At 41.9% G+C, this 17,483-nt stretch overlaps 2 protein-coding genes and 1 pseudogene across 3 annotated transcripts in view; 2 read left to right on the plus strand and 1 right to left on the minus strand.

The window, feature by feature from the left end:
• RNF10 (ring finger protein 10) overlaps window positions 1–5,111 on the minus strand; it is a 35,119-nt gene extending 30,008 nt beyond the window's left edge. For both annotated transcript variants that reach the window (XM_040443694.1, XM_040443695.1), the window contains exon 1: window positions 4,482–5,111. In XM_040443694.1, coding sequence (XP_040299628.1) covers window positions 4,482–4,638 — 157 coding nt within the window. In that variant the 5' untranslated portion in view covers window positions 4,639–5,111. The remainder of the gene's footprint in view (window positions 1–4,481) is intronic.
• Window positions 5,112–6,042: 931 nt separating this feature from the next.
• Window positions 6,043–7,120, plus strand: LOC121010468 (40S ribosomal protein S7-like; annotated as a pseudogene).
• Window positions 7,121–9,000: 1,880 nt separating this feature from the next.
• Window positions 9,001–17,483, plus strand: part of COQ5 (coenzyme Q5, methyltransferase) — a 17,900-nt gene continuing 9,417 nt past the window's right edge. The window contains exons 1-2 of the mRNA XM_040443696.1: window positions 9,001–9,234; window positions 13,735–13,884. Of these exons, the coding sequence (XP_040299630.1) occupies window positions 9,033–9,234; window positions 13,735–13,884 (352 nt within the window). The 5' untranslated portion in view covers window positions 9,001–9,032. The remainder of the gene's footprint in view (window positions 9,235–13,734; window positions 13,885–17,483) is intronic.

Genomic DNA, 17,483 nt, shown 5'->3' on the forward strand with positions numbered 1-17,483 from the left:
TGCACAAAAAAAAATCACTGGCAGAGACTTTTAAAACTGTGGATGCCAGGGCCCAAGAACCCAACCCAGATCGAAAGAATCAGAAAGAATCCTTAAGGAAGAGCTCCATACATCTCCATTTTTAAAAAAATCCTCAGGAGGGGCACTTAGGTGGCTCAGTCAGTTAAGCATCTGACTCCATCTCAGCTCACGTATTGATCTCAGGGTCATGAGTTCAAGCCTGGCATTGGGCTCCACACTGGGAGTGGAGCCTACTTAAAAAAAAAAAAAAAAAAAAAAAAAGTTCCTCAGGAGATTCTAATGCACAGCCAGAGCTGAGAACAACTGCCCGAGAACTACTGTCAAGATACATTCCAAAATGGACAAGACCACTAGTTAAACGGCTCAAATCCAGAACTCAGGATCCCAGAGTCAACAAGAGACTTGAAAACTTACTCCAGTGTCTCAGTTATTCCACATTTCCCTAACAGAAAGGTCTCTACGAAATAACAGTAAATATATCTCAATGTCTTCCCTCCATTACCAAATTACAGACCATATATTTTCCACTTCAATAATTTGGCATCATCAACATTTCTAGCTCTAGTTCTAACAGGTGGCACAACCTAGGTCAGAATACCAACCAGGAAGTTTCTGCTGCTGATTCATGCTGTAATCACAAGCAAGTTGCTTACCCATCATTCAGAGTGGTTGACAAGCACCTCTGGAGGGGCAACATACGGCCTTACTATAGAAACAACTGACAACAAATTGAATTCAGCTGAAATTAGTAATTCTGAGTGAAAGGAAGAAGAAAGTGGTATCAAGAATGACACGTGCCAAGTTACCTGTCTGCTAAGTTAATTTATACAAAGGGTAACTTATAAATATTGCCTAGGACTTCTTAAGAATTCACTTGAACCAATCACTCTAACCCCTTTAAAGCCTGGGTTTTCTTGTCTGTGAAATCGGGCTTATCTCTAGGGTGCCTCATTGGGTCATGAAGATTAAGAAAAAAATGTAAAATGCCTACCACAGTGGTTGGCACAAAGCTGCCATTATTATTTGGAAGCCTATTATTAATAAATCTAAATCATTCCTGTCAAAGAGCACCCACCAGACTCCCAACAAAGCCATATAAACCAAGGACTCCAGCCAACAGGCCCGGAAATTCTTGCAACTTCTCTAAGTGGTTTTTATTAAAGGCTTCAAGTCACCTCAATTTTCAAAGCCATCAAAACCTCCAGGTCCATTTACAGCCCAGAAGCATTCTTCAAGGCAGATTACCACTAGTAACCTGGCTCCTGGTACCGGAATAAGAGGAAGTGTGTCAGGACAGCGCTTCATATCACCAACCTCAAAATAACTGCTTCATAATACCTGACCTTCCCTTAACCTTCATGGTAGTACCATCCCCCACCCAGAGGAATGGGGCAAGAGCTTGGTTCTGGGCCAGGGTCCATTGTTTGTCCATGAACAGCCTACTCTCTTGCCTCTTATTACTTTCTTTGCTCTTTCTAAATGACTTTCCCTAAACCCAAACACACCTTTCTCCTCTGGATTATATTCTGGGCTATTCACTGTAAATGTTCTTAGAACTGCATCTTAGCCCTACTGGAACAAAGCTAGAGGAAAATATCCAAGGAAAGGAATGTTATGTGAATGTCTGAAGCAATTAGCCAAGGCAAAGGAACTGCGGTATGCCACTGTGGCCAAAAAGATCAATTAAATCCCAGGAGCCAAATTCACCTATTTCCTGTGTGCGTGAAGAGGAAACTTAAGCCAACTGCAGGAACAAAGACTCAAGTATATTAAACATGTAGATAGGAAGCAAATGACCATTTATGACATGCAGTTTAGAAAATAGAACAGATTTTTTTTTTCATATGTGAGGTAGGGTGAGAAGAAAGGGAAATTAAATATTTAAAATCTGAGCAACCCTTGTTCTTGTTACTTTCACAAAAGAAAGTTGTCTTTTCACCTTACCCTCCATTTCCTTTCTTCAACTCAGTCCTTTCAGCAACTTCCAGCAAAATCAAGTATGAAGTATGGAGTCAGCTTTTGAAATACTACAGAAACCTTTTATGGAATTATGCTGAATTTGAGCCCACTGTTTTGCTAGAACAACGATCTAGAATCACTATATAAGAGGTCCTGAATGATATCTGTCATGGCAGCATTGATCTTTGCTGTAATGTTAAGGTAGCATATGCTAACCCTCAGTTCAACCTTAAAAGCCAATATCCAGAGTTTCCTAAACTATTTTCAATCTCTACCCACTCTGCCTTTGATTTGTTCTTAAATGCATGCCATGGATTATGGCTAATGAACTTTTTATTTAGCTACAAACCTATCCTTCCTTTTCGCTAAGGAAACATACATAGCAGTAGCCAGAATGGCAGACACTGGCAATGGCAAGCTTTCTAACAAACATATTAAAAACTACTGTTACCAGAGGCACCCTGTGTATTTTACAAAACCTAGCAAAAATCCTTTATAAGAGCTTTTATTTCCTTCCTCAGAAGCTTTCAATTAAGAAGGTAAACAAATGCTTTTAAGAGTATTTTATAGTATTTAACTGTTTAAAAAAATCACTTTAGTCAGAATGAACCCAACAATAAGTATTCTATACAAGTCTATCTGAAACCTTAACACTGACAAATATTTTCTTGGTCAAATTACAACAGAATTCTATATCATCCTGTTGGATAATCAGAGTTAGGTCTACTAATCAACATTCAAAGGACAAAAGGAGTAAATGCCTTAAATACCTCAGTTTCCTTGTTTGGATTGTCACCAACTTTCACTACTGCCTCATTACAGAATAAACTGAAGGCATTTATTGCAACAGATTCATGATTGCATGTTAGTGGCTTAAACAGGAGCCCCAGAAAAACTACTTGAGAATTCAGATAGCTAGAAAATCACAATCTTTAACTTTACAACTGGGAATTGAGTGCAAAAGTAAAGTTCTTTATCAACTACACTGAGAACTATTCAGACTACACTAAACCAGTAGTTCCAACACTAGCCAAGAGGCCTGGCTACCCTCTCTCTCTAGAGGGATCTGTGATAAAGCTACACATGTACAAAACCCCAAAATTAATCTACATAATACTGCCTGAAAGACCACACTAATCCCTGCTTAGGTATTTAAAGCATTCGTTTATTATCGAGACACCTGGCCTCCACCCGGAATTCTATAAGCAATTTCTAGAAGTCCTCAGCATACCAGGTAAACAAGTTTGCTCTATCCAGAAGATCAGCTCTGAACTCAAGTCAGCCTTACAGTTTTTTAATCTTAAAAAGTTTTAAACTGGAACTCTACATCTGGGACTCCAAATGTTCCCCTGTCTACCACATATCCCCACTCCCACCGAAAACATCTTCCTATTACTGCTAATAACATTATAGCATGAAAGAGCAGAGACTAGTACACGGACTTTGAAGTAACATGGAGAACATTCCACTCGACTCTGCCAACTCCTAAACTCTTGGCTTCTCAGCTTTTTCCTTCTTTAGAGATGAACAATTCCACTTTGCTGGACAGGTTAATAACTGGAGTATGGATAAGAGATGTACAAACCTAAGCCAGTACCTGGCACATGGTGAGCCCTCAATAAATGATAACTATTATCATGACGGTCATAATTGAATAATGAGAGGCAGGACTACAAAAATGACAAAATCTTCCCTGTAAAAGGACACAGTCCAGTGTGTTAGCACTAGAGTGTTAGCACTCCACTAACACAAGGAAATAGGCATGATGTGTGTTTGGTGCATAATAGCTATCAGATACTCTTCCAAGCTCTTAACTCATTTGTTTTCTGAGATAATTTACTTAATTCTGATTATCTCCACCTTTACAAAAAAGGAAATTCAGACACTCAAGGTCTGGCAAATCTAAAAAAACTGAATCACAGCTACTGCTCGTAACCACAACTCCACACTGAACAAAACCATTCAAGGATGACTCCTCTTCAACAGAGGGATGGATCTTGGGCCAGGTTATTAAACATGAAATTTGAGTTTCAAAAGTCCTTGGGCCCCACCCTCCCCTGTTTAAACTTGAACACTATCCAAGGCTAATTCAACATTAAAGGGTAAAACAACTTAGTGGTTTAGGAGTGTGGACTGGTGAGTCAGACAAAGCAGGTTTTAAGTAAGGCCTGCTGTGAGACACATACTAGCTGGGTGACCTTACCTTTTGTGAACCTCAGTTTCCTCATCCGCAAAATGGGGATAAAAGTAGCACTTAGTTCACCAATCTCTTCCGAGTAGTAAAGCAAGGATAATGCAGGGATTCACATAAACCACGCTGTACAGTATTCTTAGTGTTAATTTTTAAATAATGGGAGCTATAGGAAACGGGAGTAAGGGAAGAATGACAGTGGAAAGCGGAGCTGTACCTGGGTGACCCAGACACCAGAGCGAGGATCCTCCCCAGCCTTCGGGACAGACACCCCCACCCCCCGCCCACCGCCCTGGGATCCCGCCCTTACCACTCTTGGGTTTAGACTCGCCGGCCGGCCCCGCCGAGGCGGAGCGAGGCGGCTGTTGCCCTTTGCTGCTGCCCGAAGAGGCGGAGGAGCTGCTGGAGCCGCTGTTCTTGTCCATGTCGGAAGCGGTGGCGGCGGCGTTGGGGGAGCTCTGCGGCATCAACGGGGGCCTCGGCGGCGGCGGCGGTCGGAGCGGAGCGGGCGCGGCGGGGACCCAGGCTCATGGCGTTCGGGGCCGGCGGGGGTCGGCGGCGGCAGCGGTTCTCGGCCTTCATGGCGACATTTTTCCCTGTTTCCTTCCTCGGCTTCTCAAACTGGAAAGAGAAGCAGCGGACGGGGCTGTCGAGCCCGGCGGCAGCGGCGGCAGTGACAGAGAAGGAGGAGGCCGGGGCTCGGAGGTCCGGGCCGGGCCTGGCGGGGCGGAGGCTACGGGGGAAGGGGAGTCGAGGGAAGGTGTGCGAGCCCCGCCGGCCGGCCGGACACGCTCTCCCGCCGCGGGGCAGGGGAGAGGGCTGGCTGTCTTGGTGTCGGGGACCGGTGTCTCCGACACAGCGACCGACACTCGCCTCTGGGCCGAGGCCGAGGTGCTCCGGGAATGGCGACGAGTCGCCAAACAGCATCTCGAAGAACCCGGATGGACTATATATATAATGGCGATGTGGGAGTGAAGCCCTCTGGGAAATGTAGTTTTCTGTCTACATCCGGGCCCAGTGATTCTACCCCCTCCCCCCTTCCCCCCCCCCCCGAAAAGATGATGGGACTTGTAGTTCAGGTTTTAGCTTTAGAACGCTAAGAATGTGTATAATAATATGCACTACTAATAACGAATCCAAACATTGGAATACCTGTGAAATCCTTTTATTTACTCATTATTTAATTTGTAGTTCTTATTCTAGTATTAATATCAATTTATTCATGGTCCTTATTTTACCTAATAATAATAATAATGACAAAACCTTACATGTAATATCATTTTACAACACTTCATACAAAATTTCATTTCATTGTTAACAAGTCATTTATTAATATAAGTCATTGTTAATATTACATTTCATTGTTAATAACATTATGAGTGCTTGTCATTAACAGGCATTGCACTGTGGGTTATATGAATCATCACACTTAATCCTCACATTAACGCAAATATAAAGACAAGGAAACTGGCTTAAAAAGCTTCCATCGATTACCCACGATCACACGGCTAATAAATGATGTTCTCAACTACCTATGAGATAAGCGGTTCTCTATTTTACAGATATGGACACTGCGACTTAGAAAATCTTGTCACATCCATCTGTACTTTGGAAAATTATAGATGATTCCTTCCAACCATAGCAGTGAGATTCGAAGGATCACATACAAACATCATTAAAGAGATGAACAAATAATTTTTCAGACTAACCTCAACTAGTTAGAAACCTATTATATGCCCGGCACTGTGCTGAGCACAAGGAATGCCAAAATATATTCATATTGAGGTCTTTAATATATTCACAGTTTCCTAAGTGAATTAAGCAAATAAGAAACTACAGTGGCTAGGCCAGTGCTCATCAAGGGCAAGGCCATGTTCAGTTCGCACCTAAATATCATGAAGCCGAATGGCTATGGATGAGTCCAGCACCTTCGAGGCTCTATTTGAGCTGCAGATGAACACGTGTTCAAGGCCCAGCTAAGGGAGCCAAATGTAACAACAGCCAAGAAAACTTAAGTTAGTGGTAGTCAGAAAGCTATTATAATCTTTGTTTGCATTCCTCAACTTAAGTCTTTCCAGAAAATCCAAGTCCAGCTAGTAAGTAAACTGGAGAAAAAGTTCAGTGTGAAGTATGATATCTTTATTGCCCAGAGTTGCCTGAGCCAACTCAAAAAACGCTGTACAAAAAATAAGCAAGCGTTCCACACGCTGGCAGCTGTGCACGATGCAATCCTGGAGAGCTTAGTCTTCCCAAGTAAAATTGTGCACAAGAGAGTCCACATGAAACTGGATGGCAGTGGCGCCTGGGTGGCGCAGTCGGTTAGGCGTCCGACTTCAGCCAGGTCACGATCTCGCGGTCCGGGAGTTCGAGCCCCGCGTCGGGCTCTGGGCTGATGGCTCAGAGCCTGGAGCCTGTTTCCGATTCTGTGTCTCCCTCTCTCTCTGCCCCTCCCCCGTTCGTGCTCTGTCTCTCTCTGTCCCAAAAATAAATAAACGTTGAAAAAAAAAATTAAAAAAAAAAAGAAACTGGATGGCAGCCAGCTCATAAAGGTTCATTTGGATAAAGCATAGCAGAACAATGTGGAACACAAAGGTAAAACTTTTCCTGTCTATAACAAGCTCACTGGCAAGGATGTTAATTTTGAATTCCCCAAGTTTCACTTGTAAACAAAACTAACTGAAAAACATATCATTCACAGAAAGCAAGCAAGCCAGCCAGCCAGCAAACTACAATGGAAAATGGTAGTAAGAGCTATAATAGGGGCACCTGGGTGGCTCAGTGGGTTAAGCGTCTGACTTTGGCTTAGGTCATGATCTCATGGTTTGTGAGCCCCGCATCATCAGGCTAACAGTGCCTGCCTGGGATTCTCTCTCTCCCTCTCTCTGCCCCTCCCCAAATTGCACATGCACGCATGCGCATGCCCTCTCTCTAAATAAATAAATAAACTGAAGAAAAAAAAAACCCTCTAATTCCTTTAAAAAAGAAAAGAGCTAGGGGCGCCTGGGTGGCGCAGTCGGTTAAGCGTTCGACTTCAGCCAGGTCACGATCTCGCGGTCCGTGAGTTCGAGCCCCACGTCGGGCTCTGGGCTGATGGCTCAGAGCCTGGAGCCTGTTTCCGATTCTGGGTCTCCCTCTCTCTCTGCCCCCGTTCATGCTCTGTCTCTCTCTGTCCCAAAAGTAATTAAACGTTGAAAAAAAAAATTAAAAAAAAAGAGCTATAGTAAAGTTAATACAAAATGCTGACTGTAGCAAAGGCTCCAAGGAGAGAAGTACAAAGAGGTGAGGGCAGGTAGAAGAAGGCTTCCCAGAGAGGTGTCACTTGAGCTGAGCATGGAAGGATGAGTGGAATTTCAGCAGTCATATATGAACAAATAAATAGACAAAATCCTGGGATTCCCCTAATTGGATCCTTTTTGGCTCCTTATTTATCATCACATGTGATACAAAACATTAATAAGTACTGTATATGTAAATCAATCAATTGCTTGAAATTAAGTTTTAACTGAAATTAAGAAAATTAGGTACTGATCTCATATTTTTAAATTTCCTTAAAATGCTTGTCTTGCTTCACTCTTTGCAGTTTTTTCCCCACAAATCATATTGAAATGAGAGAACAGGTACATAATGTTGGTCTGAAAACTTACTTTGATGTCTAGAAGGAACAGTCCCAAATCCTGAGCTCCATCCTTATATATGACTAGATAAGGAAGATATACTACGGTTCCTTGATGAATTTTTATTTCCTTTAACAACAATGTGAGAACTCTGATTACATGGATGAATCATCCCTTCTATACTCTTAAAAATAAAAGAGAGGGAAAGAGGAAAAGCCCGTGCAGTTCTTCCAAAAGAAAGCAGTGGGTGTCCATCTGTCAGGCTACACATTAAACCAGGAAGAGATTTTTCATTTTCAAAATAGTTTCTTAGGGTCCTTGGCGCTTTCTCCTTGTGAAATATTTACAGGAAACATACATTTAAAAAGAGAATCAAAGCAGAAACATATAGAAATCCAAGCAAAACTCACCACCTCCATCCTCTTTTGAGCAAGATGGTCTACATTACCCTTTCCATAAAAAAAGAACAGGAAAATCTGGGGTTGAAGTAAACATCCATGCTCTGCCAGTTGGTGCTAAAAGTGTAGCTTTGTGACAGCAGAAGAGGGAGGGTGAGTGGTGATTGTGTCTGACTCGCTAAACAGTCACCAGAGCTTTCCTTCCCATTTATGAACTTCTTAAGTTCAAAAAATGGAATGACCAAAGAACAGCCTTTCATATGTTTATTTTTCAGAGTAGTCTAGCATATGTTTCTCAAGAAAGGTCTGCGAATTCTTTGCATCAGAATCATCAGAGAAGCTTGTTCAATAAAGATTCCCAATACCCATCCCAGATTTACGGATTCAAAATCTCTGGTCTTGGGGGCCCAGGAATCTGCATTTTAAACATCAAACTAGGTGATTCTTAGGCACATCAAAGTTTTAGAGAATTGACCTTGTAATCTACTTGGAAACCACACCGTATCTCAATTTCCTCCTTCCGCATCAGAAAACCAGAGTTACTGTATACCTTGTGAGTTAGCATTCACACTACTGGTTGACAAGATTCAGAGACATGGCCGCTGAGACGCGACTGGGGGCTCTTCCTAAGGTCCCTTCATTTCTGGTAAATTCTATATTCAACGTGGGAAGAAGGAAAAAGGATTTCGGGTGCTCAAAGACTAGCCTCTGTATCCCAGAGATCATGCATAGCTCTCTAGTAAAGGGTTTCAGGGCGCGTTCGATCACTACTGTCTCCTACCGGCCGCCGTCGACCCTCTAGTGATGCAACATGACGTACGGTCTGGCTGATGTCACCCTACTGCCAAGATGGCGGCCCCCAGGAGCTGCGCTCTCTGGAGCTATTGCGGTCGTAGGTGGTCGCGGCTGATGCGGTGCTGCGAGCTCCCCGGGCTTCGTAGCTCCTGGCCTGGGGGTCCGCTGGGTGCGCGGCAATTATCCCAAGAGAAGCAGGCAACGGAAACACACTTCGGATTTGAGACTGTGTCGGAGGAAGAGAAGGGGGGCAAAGGTGAAAGGGGCGAGAGGGCGGATGGAGGGATCTATTTGCGATCTAGTTTCTTCTGCTCAGCTAGGAGTTGGTTTTACGTCCTGTTGACCCGTATGCCGTGGCCTGTGCAGTCCTGACCTTCAAGGAGTCACCTCAGCCTGACTCCTCAGAGCTTAGATGCCTCCTCTTATTGAACACAATAATTCTCACTAAATCCCATCAGTTGGATGTTTATGATGTGCCAGGCACCATGCAGATATTATTTCCACTTCTCATTTCAACCTTCCGACAGTGAGTATTGTTATGCCCAAGTTACACAGGAGGAAACTGAGACTTAAAGATCAAACAACAATTTGCCCAATTTAACATGGTGGAACCAGCATTCCAACTCAGTTTGGTGTGACCACACAGCTCATGTTTTTCACCTCTTGCTAAAGGGATGGACCATTTTTTCTAGAAAGGAAGAAGGAAACTAACTTCTCTGGACCTCAGCTTCCAAGTTTTATATGTAGGAATAATAGTAACCTTTCTCTTAGAGTTATAATAAGGATTAGATTACTTCATAAGTTAAAGTATTTTGAACAACGCCTGGCACTTCATAACTGCTAGATAAAGGTTAGGTATTGTTGAGCACTTTCTTTGTGTCCATTGTGCTATAGGCATGGGAAAGGAAAAGAACTATTTTAAAACTCCCATCTGTACCACTTATAATGGGGAAGGTATTATGCCCATTTTACAGATGGGTATGGTGAGGCTCTGAGAGTTTCCTTCACTTGGCCTATGGTCACCCAGGAAATAAAGAGAAAGAATTCACAATGGAATGTCCCATCCTTCTAAAGACCACTTCGTTGTCTTACCTCTCACCTCCGCCTTACTAAATACATAGATTTACTGTAGTAACTCTTTGAATATTTATTTTAAATTAACATTTATTTCACAGAACTGTGAATCCCCAGAAAGCTAGTACAGTGGCTCATTCATGTCTATATCTTAGTGCTTGATGCACATTAAAAGCTTGATAACTGCTTGTGAAATAAGAGGAGCCAAGTAAAATGACAGTAAACTTTTATTAAGGACTTGAAACATTTTTACATACTTCACATTAATTCTTACAAATACAACCCTATGAGGTAGGGATTAGTAGCCGGATATTATAGATGGAGAAACTGTTGAAACAGAGATGTTAAGTCACTTGCCCAAGGTTCTGCTAATAAGTGGCAAAATTGGGGATTTGAATTCAGGTGGGTTGCTTCCAAAATGATAATGCCTAACCTCTGTATTGTACTTTACAACATATAAACAACATCTCACACAATGACAAGCAAGGAAGAAATTACCCACTGAGCTAAATCTAGATCTCCCACCTTGGGAGCCAACATTGAAGTGCAGGCAGTCTTCCTCTTGCACACTATTGCAGGACTATAAAAATGACCATGCACGCTGAAATCATGTACAATGATCTTAATTATCAATGAGAAAAATTGCAACTGTTCCATGACCTCTAAAAATTATTGAACATCAGGGTCACCTGGCTGGCTCAGTTGGTGGAGCATGTGACTCTTGACCTCAGGTTCATGAGGGCATAGAGCTTACTTAAAAAAAAATTGTTGGGGCGCCTGGGTGGCTCAGTCTGTTGAGCATCTGACTTTAGCTCAGGTCATGATCTCACAGTTCGTGGGTTCGTGCCCCGCATCAGGCTCTGTGCTGACCGCTTGCTCAGAGCCTGGAGCCTGCTTCAGATTCTGTGTCTCCTTCTCTCTCTCTGCCCCTCTCCCGCTCACGCTTTGTCTCACTCTGTTTCTCAAAAATAAATATATGTAAAAAAAAATTTTTTTTTAATTATTGAACATCAAAAACTTCCTCACTGTTAATTATAAATGTATAGGGCCAATGAAACAAATAGTAAAGTCAATATTTACTTAGCATACTATAATTTAAAATTAGGTTTAATTTGTTTTTATTCTTTTTTTTTTTTTTTAAGTGGGCTACACACCCAACCTGGGGCTTGAACACACAACCCTGAGATAAAGAGTCAGATGCTCTACTGACTGAGCCAGCCAAATGCCCCCAGATTAGGTTTAATTTTAACTTATTTAATGTAGGGGCGCCTGGGTGGCTCAGTGGGTTGAGCATCCGACTTTGGCTCAGGTCATGATCTCACGGTTTGTGAACTTGAGCGCCATGTCGGGCTCTGTGCGGACAGCTCAGAACCTGGAGCCTGCTTTGGATTCTGTGTCTCCCTTGCTCTCTGCCCCTCCCCTGCTCACACTCTGTCTCTCTCTCAAAAATAAATAAACATTTAAAAATAGTATAAAGATGTAACACATAAAAAAATCTTATTTAATATAGTTAGGATTTTCAAATTTAAAATTTTTCAATTGAGTTAAAATTCTAATAAAATTAGAAACACTAAGCTGTTTTATTCCTTCATAAAAAAATGAATGAAGAGTAGTTTGAACAGTGTTTGCTACCTTCTGGTCATATATTTACAATAGGGAGCAAGCATCTTCTCTATGCCTTGGCAAATTGCCATACTCCTTTCTAAGTTTCAATCAGCTTGTAACATTTTATCTTTTCACTTTCAAGGGTCATGAAATATCTCCAGGAATTCCTTTAGTGTGAGATTTTTTCACTGGCATCATTTCCTCTGGGACATCTTCAACCTTTTGTCACAACCACATCCTCATTTATGTCCATAAGTTCATCTTCACAAAGTTTTTCCAGCTGCGTAGCTAGAGTCTCTCGAGTATCAACGTTGTCAGCTGTTTCTCCTATAATCCCATGGACGTTTCACTTCCAGTATTACCACTTTTCACTTCTTTGCGGTGCTTTCATTTTCGTTGGCCAATTTCCTCTTTTTTTTTAATATTTTTTTTTAACATTTATTCATTTTTGAGAGACAGAGAGAGACAGGGCATGAGCGGGGGTGGGGCAGAGAGAGAGGGAGACGCAGAACCTGAAGCAGGCTCTAGGCTCCCAGCTGTCAGCACAGAGCCCAACATGGGGCTCAAACTCAACAACAGTGAGATTAGACCTGAGTTGAAGTCAGACGCTTAACTGACTGAGCCATGCAGGCGCCCCGGCCAATTTCCTCTTTGGATTACCTAGTTTTGTAAAATGCCGCATGTGTTTACAACTGAGAGATAAGGAGGTAACACAACTACATGCTTTGCTGTCTGTGTGTGAACTGAATGACTGATGTGCAGTGACCTAGCAACCACAAACTTAAAGAAGTGACATGATTGGTTACTGATCATGATATGTCTGTTATTTACAGATTGATTTATGAACTGAAGAACTACCAGCGGAGTTTGCACTGTATGCAATTACTCACAGTTTATATACCATTGGAACTGAATGATGTTGCTGGGGGACTGATGTTATTTAACTAAGCCACCATAACTGAAATTCATGTATATCAGAACCATGCAAAGCAAAAATTGCTTATACTCAGGGGGTTGAGCCTTAGTGTCCCTCAATACCCCAAAAGATGTTCAAAAGAAAAAAGCAAGCTTGGAGATCCTGGGGTTGAGAAAGGCGCTCAAGATGGAGTTAAAGGAGGAGCTCTGTAGTGTGCTGATTCAGCAGAGGACAGTGATGGTTTGGATCTTTGCAGCACATTTCATCTGAAATTCAAAGCGTCTCTCCTTCATTACCTAATTTAGCCTATGGCAGGGTGATAGGGAGCTGACACTGAGTTTTTCATCTTATGGGCAGAGAAACAGGTGTAAAGCAGTTAAATGTAGCCTGTGCTTTAAAGTGTTTTGGATAGTAAATTCCTTTTCCAGTTAGCTCAGATTCCACATTCACCCTTGATCCTATTAGATTAATGAGGAGAAAATTTAGGAGGGCCCTCTGCAGTGTGGCTTGGCCCTAAATTGTACCTGTTGTTTTTCTGTGATCCCAGCAGAGATGAACTGAGACCTTCCCGTCTATTAGCCATGTCTTTCCAATGGTTTTGTTGTTTTTCTACTATAATAACCATTAGAAAAATTCCATACCCGCCCCCCCCCCCCGCCATCCTCTAAGAACTGGAAACCTATTTAGTACCAAGTAGGTGTGTGGCATTATCGAGGCATTGGTCCTAGATAAAGGTAACTAAGACAGCAGAAAAGAGGTTGGTTTCCTACCTAGAATAATTTAAGCCTTTTTAAAAAGAGGTTAAGGGGTAGATTGAGGGGTCACCTGGGTGGCTCAGTTTGTTGAGCGTCTGAATTCGGCTCAGGTCATGATCTTGCGGTTTGTGAGTTCAAGCCCCACATTGGGCTTGCTGCTGTCAGCACAGAGCCCACTTTGGATTTTCTGTCTCCCTCTTTCTGCAGCCGCTGCACTCTCTCAAAAATAAATAAACATTAAAAAAACAAGGCGGGGGGTAGATTTGGGCATCAAGCATTATAGCTTAACTTCAACAAAGACAGGCAAATTCAGGGGAGAAAAGCTTCACCCTCTTTCATTTAGGACTTCCCCCAAGTTAATCTTGTTAATAGCACAATTAATTGTGTTGTATTTCTCCTATGTCAGTCTATCATGTGTTTGAAAGTGTGGCCAAGAAGTATGATGTGATGAATGATATGATGAGCCTTGGTATCCACCGTATTTGGAAGGATTTGCTGCTCTGTAAGATGCGCCCGTTTCCTGGGACCCAGCTGCTCGATGTTGCTGGAGGCACAGGTAATGTCCAGTTGAGAATCCTTGAGTATCCTGAGCATTACTTTACGGAAGTTAGTGTTTCTTGTTGGAATGAGCTAGCTTAACTACCATTAGGCTGAAGATGGTAATTGAAAATCAATATACTTCTTTCTTTAAATTTTTTTAATGTTTATTTATTTTGAGAGAGAGAGAGACAGTGTGCATGGGGGAAGGGCACAGAGAGAGGAGAGAGAGAATCCACATCACTGTCAGCACAGAGCCTGATGTGGGGCTCAAATTCATGAAACTGTGAGATCATAAATTGAGTCTAGATCAAGAGTTGGATGCTTAGCCCACTGAGCCACTTAGGCACCCCCAAAATCAATATACTTCTAAGAAACGTTTAACTAAATATCACTCAAAAGCACAAAATATCAACTTTATGCCTATCATTTTTCTAAAATGCACAAGTTACAAAGTAAATAGATTACTTTTTAATCCAGCAACATCTCACCCTCTACTTGACCATTTTCTTTTCTTTTTTTATTTATTTTTGAGAGAGAGAGAGCACGAGCAGGGCAAGTGGCATAGAGATAGGGAGACACAGAATCTGAAGCAGACTGCAGGGTCCAAGCTGTGAGCTGTCAGCACAGAGCCCGATGTGCGGCTCGAACTCACAAGCTGTGAGATCACGACCTCAGCCAAAGTCGGATGCTTAACCGACTGAGCCACCCAGGCACCCGACCATTTTATTTTCTGTTTAACCTTTAATCCACTTTCCCTTTTTCTTTGGGGGGGATGCCCTTTATAATATTTCATAAGCTCTCTAGACAACCTTTTCTGCTCAATCCACTATCACATCAGAAATCAAAAGCTCAATTGTGTTTTGGTTTTTTTTGAGCAGCAGACAAAAGTTTATTAGAATATAAGATTAGAAAGAATTGTAGGAAAACTCTCTTTACAGACAGGGGACGTTTGAAAGTGAATGCCCCAAAAGCTCAATTGTTTATATGTGGTTCTTTGTTACTTGGTGCACACTAGGCATTTGGGGAGAAAATGTCACGGGTTTCTAAAATGCATCTTGGGATGTTATCAAATGGTTAATTTACATGTTAAATTACATTAGAATAATGTGTCATACAATGTAATAATGTCATAATCTACACCAATTGAATAATATGGAATAACAAATTACAGAACAGTCTCCATGTGTGAAACACGTTTATGTCTGGTCCTCTCCTCAATGGAAACTCAGAAAGCAGTAAGACACCTTGTTCAGTGGAAGACAATTTAACAGAATCTATTAAAATTTAGAATCTTTAGGGGCTCCTGGGTGGCTCAGTTGGTTAAGCATCTGACTTGTGGTTTCAGCTCAGGTCATGATCTCAAGGCTTATGAGATCCAGCTCTTCATCAGGCTCCACGCTGATAGTGCAGAGCCTACTTGGGATTCTTTCTCTCCCTCTCCCCCTGTTCCCTGCTCCTGTGTGCTCTCTTTCTCAAAAATAAATAAAACTTTTTTAAAAATCTAGAATCTTTATAGTCTAGGATCCTACAATTCCAATTCTCCATGTGTAGCCTAAAAAAAAGAAAAAAATAACTTGCACAAAGATACAGATATAGAAAGGGTTCAGTCAGAGCTGCTTACATCTGTGGCTTAACCCATAACATTACTGCATACTGGCAACTGCCCATTTAGAAAATGTAATTAGAAGGTAATCCCATATATTAAAAAAGACATTTTAAAAATATATAGCTACAAATATGCTCACTGCATCATTTTTAGTAGTAGTGAAAAATTGGAAGTAACCTATTTCTGCCTCAGTAAAGAAATTGTTTTAAATTAAGATACATCCCTTCTACGAAATATTATGTAGCTATTTAAATGAATGCTATAAATACTGGTGGAAAGTTCTCAAGGACATATTCAGTGGGAAGAGAAAGAAAACAAGTTGTGTAACTATGTGTAGAATATCCCGGTGTAGGTTTTAAGTTGTTTTATAGGAGTACGTATAAAGTACTTAAATATATAGAAAAGTGACCAGAGAATGACTAATTTGTTGCAGAGACTGGAAAAACTTAAGAAGATATATTTCTTGCAAATAGTGTAAGGATAACAAAGACAACTTTATAACAAAGGAAATGCGATCCTAGAAAGCACTGTTTTGGCCCAAACAGTATTTACCTGGTCACGATAACATAAACACTTTTGATTTTCAGCTTTTAGACTCTAACCAGCAAAGCAGAGGAGACATAATTATAGCGGTAGAACAAACAATGTATGTTATCAGTCATGACGGCATTAAACTTCACACAATAGAAGGCTGAAGGGGTTCAAGAGGTACCATCTGTAGCTAATGAAATAGAAATAAAATATTAATTAGTCTGTTACTCTAGTTTACAAAGGGATCTGTGAGGAACTATGAAATGTGATACAAATATATTGGGAAGATGGAGGCAACCAGAGAAGAGGGGCGGGGTATCATTATAAGCACGGTAAGTAAAGAGCTGGAACCAACAGAAGGAACAGCTGAAAGAGTTGAGAAAGATGGTCTCTGGGGAGCTGAACTGGGCATGGGAAGTGGTAGGGCAGGGAACCATTGCTGGTAACTATACCCTTATGTTGCTTTCCTAACAATTATTAGAGACTAGAAGGGCTTCACACTAAGCACTTGACACTGGTTGTGTCTGGAGAGGGTATGGAGAAAGAATGGAACTTTCTTCTAAATATTTAGATGAGTCTTTTGTAGTGAGAATGTATCCATGCATTACTTATGCTATTTTTTTTTAAGTTTTGTTTTTTGTTTTTTGTTTTTCTTTAAGTAGGCTCGATGCCCAGCATGGAACCCAGTGGGGGGCTTGAACTCACGATGCTGAGATCAAGACCTGAGCTAAAATTAAGAGTTGGATGCTCAACCAACTGAGCCACCCAGGCGCCCAAAAAGGTTTTTAAGAATATTAGAAGTTAACAGGGAACCTGGCTGGTTCAGTTGATAGAACATGCAACTCTTTTTTTCTCAATTTTTTTTTTTAAATTTTTTTTTCAATGTTTTTATTTATTTGTGGGACAGACAGAGACAGAGCATGAACGGGGGAGGGGCAGAGAGAGAGGGAGACACAGAATCGGAAACAGGCTCCAGGCTCCGAGCCATCAGCCCAGAGCCTGACGCGGGGCTCGAACTCACGGACCATGAGATCGTGACCTGGCTGAAGTCGGACGCTTAACCGACTGCGCCACCCAGGCGCCCCGCAATTTTAATTTTTTATTTGAGAGAGAGTGAGAGAGGACAAGCAGGGGAGGGGCAGAGGGAGGGAGAGAGAGAGAGAGAGAGAAAGAGAGAGAGAGAGAGAGAGAGAGAGAGAGAGAGAGAGAGAATCCTAAGCAGCCTCCACACTCAGCGCAGAACCCGACTCGGGCCTCAATCCCATGACCCTGGGATCATGACCTAAGCCAAAATCAAGAGTTGGATGTTCAACAACTGGGCCACCCAGGTGTCCCAAGTGTCTGACTCTTGATTTCAGCCCAGGTCATGATCTCATGGTTCATGGGATGGACATGTCGAGCTTTGCGCTGACAGCACGCAACCTGCTTGGGTTTCTCTCTCTCTCTCTCTCTCTCTCTCTCTCTCTCTCTCTCTCTCT

The sequence above is a fragment of the Herpailurus yagouaroundi genome, unplaced genomic scaffold, assembly GCF_014898765.1.
Source record: "Herpailurus yagouaroundi ecotype Mexico unplaced genomic scaffold, PumYag 191, whole genome shotgun sequence".
Taxonomy (NCBI): Eukaryota; Metazoa; Chordata; class Mammalia; order Carnivora; family Felidae; genus Herpailurus; species Herpailurus yagouaroundi.